General features: G+C 51.1%; 1 protein-coding gene across 2 annotated transcripts in view; it reads left to right on the top strand.

Moving 5' to 3' along the window:
* The window catches only part of tmem259 (transmembrane protein 259), a gene marked incomplete at its 5' end in the record, with an annotated part of 9,369 nt that extends 7,522 nt beyond the window's left edge, over positions 1–1,847 (top strand). Inside the window, 3 exon segments of one of the 2 annotated variants that reach the window (XM_014000312.1) lie at positions 421–520; positions 610–1,072; positions 1,115–1,847. In XM_014000312.1, coding sequence (XP_013855766.1) covers positions 421–520; positions 610–1,072; positions 1,115–1,419 — 868 coding nt within the window. 2 annotated transcript variants of the gene reach the window in all.
* Between the last annotated feature and the right edge of the window lie 753 nt (positions 1,848–2,600).

Here is a 2,600-nt window from a genome sequence, read left to right as displayed (position 1 = left end):
CTGGTCCAAGTGGCTCGGGAGAGGGAGGTCTGGGTCTCTCTTCTTAGGCTGCTGCCCCCGAGACCTGACCCCAGATAAGCGGCAGAAAACGGACGGGCATTCATTCATGCTTTGAACGTAGTTCTTCTGTAGTAATATGCTGGTATTATTGTTGCATGTWAGCATGAAGGAGTTCTCTGGAACAGATGTTTCTTAGAGACAAACTGTCCCAGCTTTCATTAATCTGTCTTGTCCTGCAGGTCTGTTTCAGTCAACATTTCTGTCACATGATTTTCCATTTTTAAAGGAATTTTACTCAAGTCCTGTGATGATCAAACTGTTGGATTTGAATCTAAATCTAAATGTCATTAGAGCCATGCAGTGTTAATATCACAGTTAGAGCTGTGTTCACCAGTCTGTTTGATTTCTGTGGTTCTGCAGGTTCTTCTACTTGTACCACTTTGCCTTTTATGCGTACCACTACCGCTTCAATGGTCAGTACAGCAGTCTGGCTCTGGTCACATCCTGGCTCTTCGTTCAGGTCAGAATCATTGTTTTAYCTGTATTAAGCTCCGCCCCTCCTGTTGGACCTGATGGGTGGTTTGGATAATGCCTCTTGTTTCTTTGCAGCACTCCATGATTTACTTCTTCCACCACTACGAGCTTCCTGCCATCCTGCAGCAGATCCGCATCCAGGAGATGCTGCTGCAGAACCAGCAGGCGGGTCAGAACCAGACGGCCCTGCAGGACAACCTGAACAACAACAACAGTGCTACTGCTAATCCAGGACCTACTGCTGCCGGCCAATCAGCAGCTGCCAGCACAGACGCACCAGCACCGCAGGCCCCACCCCTTCCATCATCGTCGGCAGGAGGAGCCGGGGAGGAGAGGGCGGAGCTTAACTGGGTCGCTCAGACGGCTGCCATCATCACCGAGGCTCTGAGCTCCTCTGTGGATCCGGGAAGAGCTGGAGGTCAGGGGCCGGATGGAGGTCAGGGGCCAGCTGGAGGTCAGGGGCCGGGGCCGGATGGAGGTCAAGGGCCAGCTGGAGGTCAGGGGCCAGGGCCGGATGGAGGTCAAGGGCCAGCTGGAGGTCAGGGGCCAGGGCCGGATGGAGGTCAAGGGCCAGCTGGAGGTCAGGGGCCGGCCGGAGGTCAGGGGCCAGCTGGAGCAGAGGTGAACATGGAGCTCTGTGTGGGAGGCGCCGCAGGAGAAGTTCTGAATGAAGCGGCTGGAGGTGGACCCAAGACTCAGCTCACACTCGCCAAGGAGRCGAAGCCCCCGGGCGAGGTGGAGCTGAACCAGGCGGGGCTTCTCAAAAAGGCGGAGCTATGTGAGGAGGCGGAGCTCTCAGACACATCTGCCCCTGACACGGAAAGCCCCGCCCCCCAGAGAGCCCATACAGACTGTGAGTGCAGAACCCACCTGAGCTCATCCTGAACATCCAGCTGTGCTCCTGATGACATCATCATCTCCCATGATGCAGTGCTTCAGTTTATCAACTAATCCTTCTGATTCATTCGGTTTTACTAAGCAGGTGTTTCCTCACCTGAGTGGTCACTGCAGCAGGTTCTGTTTGGCTCTGACCCAACAGAGCCTAAACTCAGCTCCAAACCGAGCCAGAACCAAACTCTGTCATTGATCAGTCCAGTAGTTCTTTTGATGCCAACAGTTACGTGATTGGATTAATAACTTCACCAATAACTGATCAGCACCTGACCAGTGATGATCAAAAACATTTTATTTTTATAGGAAACAGGAAGGAAAGCTTGTTGTCATCAATCAGCTGATGGATCAAYGATTCTGAACCAGGAACTATTGATCTGAGTTCAGGCTGATCAATAAAGTGACTGATGGATGGACTCAAACCCACGAGGAGTGATTAGTTTGATTATTGATCCATGATCGGCTCTGATTCTCACAGACTGAAGCACAACCTAAACTCTTTCCACATGCTTTTATTTTGAAGGGAACAGGAAAGGGAGCTCAGACAGATCAGTCCGTTTCATCCATTGCCTTATCAACAACTCTCAGACTGGGTGTGCAATATGACACAGTTTAAGCCCCGCCTCCTTAAGGGGAAAGTCTTGTCTCATGRTGCGTTCAGGGACAGTTTGAAAAACAATGATTGGTGTCAGAAATAATTACATGATCATAATGTGTCTGCATCACCTGCAGGAACACTTACCTGTTTATGGGAGCAGAGAGGTCAAAGGTCACCTGCTGGTCTGTGTCAATGCCTGATCTATCCTTCATCAAACACTATGAAGGAGGCGGAGCCTCACTGTGAGCATCAGACATCACCTGGGAGCGGGCTTTCGACATATTCTGGGATGTTTCTTCTTTGTGCCTCTTCTCTAGATGACTGTAGCTCTTCAGAGTGTAGTTAAAACCAGAATAGACATTTCACCTGCAGAACAGGTGAGGTACCGCCTCCTACAGGTGTTACACCTGCAGAACAGGTGAGGTACCGCCTCCTACAGGTGTTACACCTGCAGAACAGGTGAGGTACCGCCTCCTACAGGTGTTTGACCTGCAGAACAGGTGAGGTACCGCCTCCTACAGGTGTTACACCTGCAGAACAGGTGAGGTACTGCCTTCTACAGGTGTTTGACCTGCAG

This window comes from Austrofundulus limnaeus, unplaced genomic scaffold (genome assembly GCF_001266775.1).
Source record: "Austrofundulus limnaeus strain Quisiro unplaced genomic scaffold, Austrofundulus_limnaeus-1.0 Scaffold2915, whole genome shotgun sequence".
NCBI classification, from domain to species: Eukaryota; Metazoa; Chordata; class Actinopteri; order Cyprinodontiformes; family Rivulidae; genus Austrofundulus; species Austrofundulus limnaeus.
This window is presented reverse-complemented; position numbering and strand designations above follow the sequence as displayed.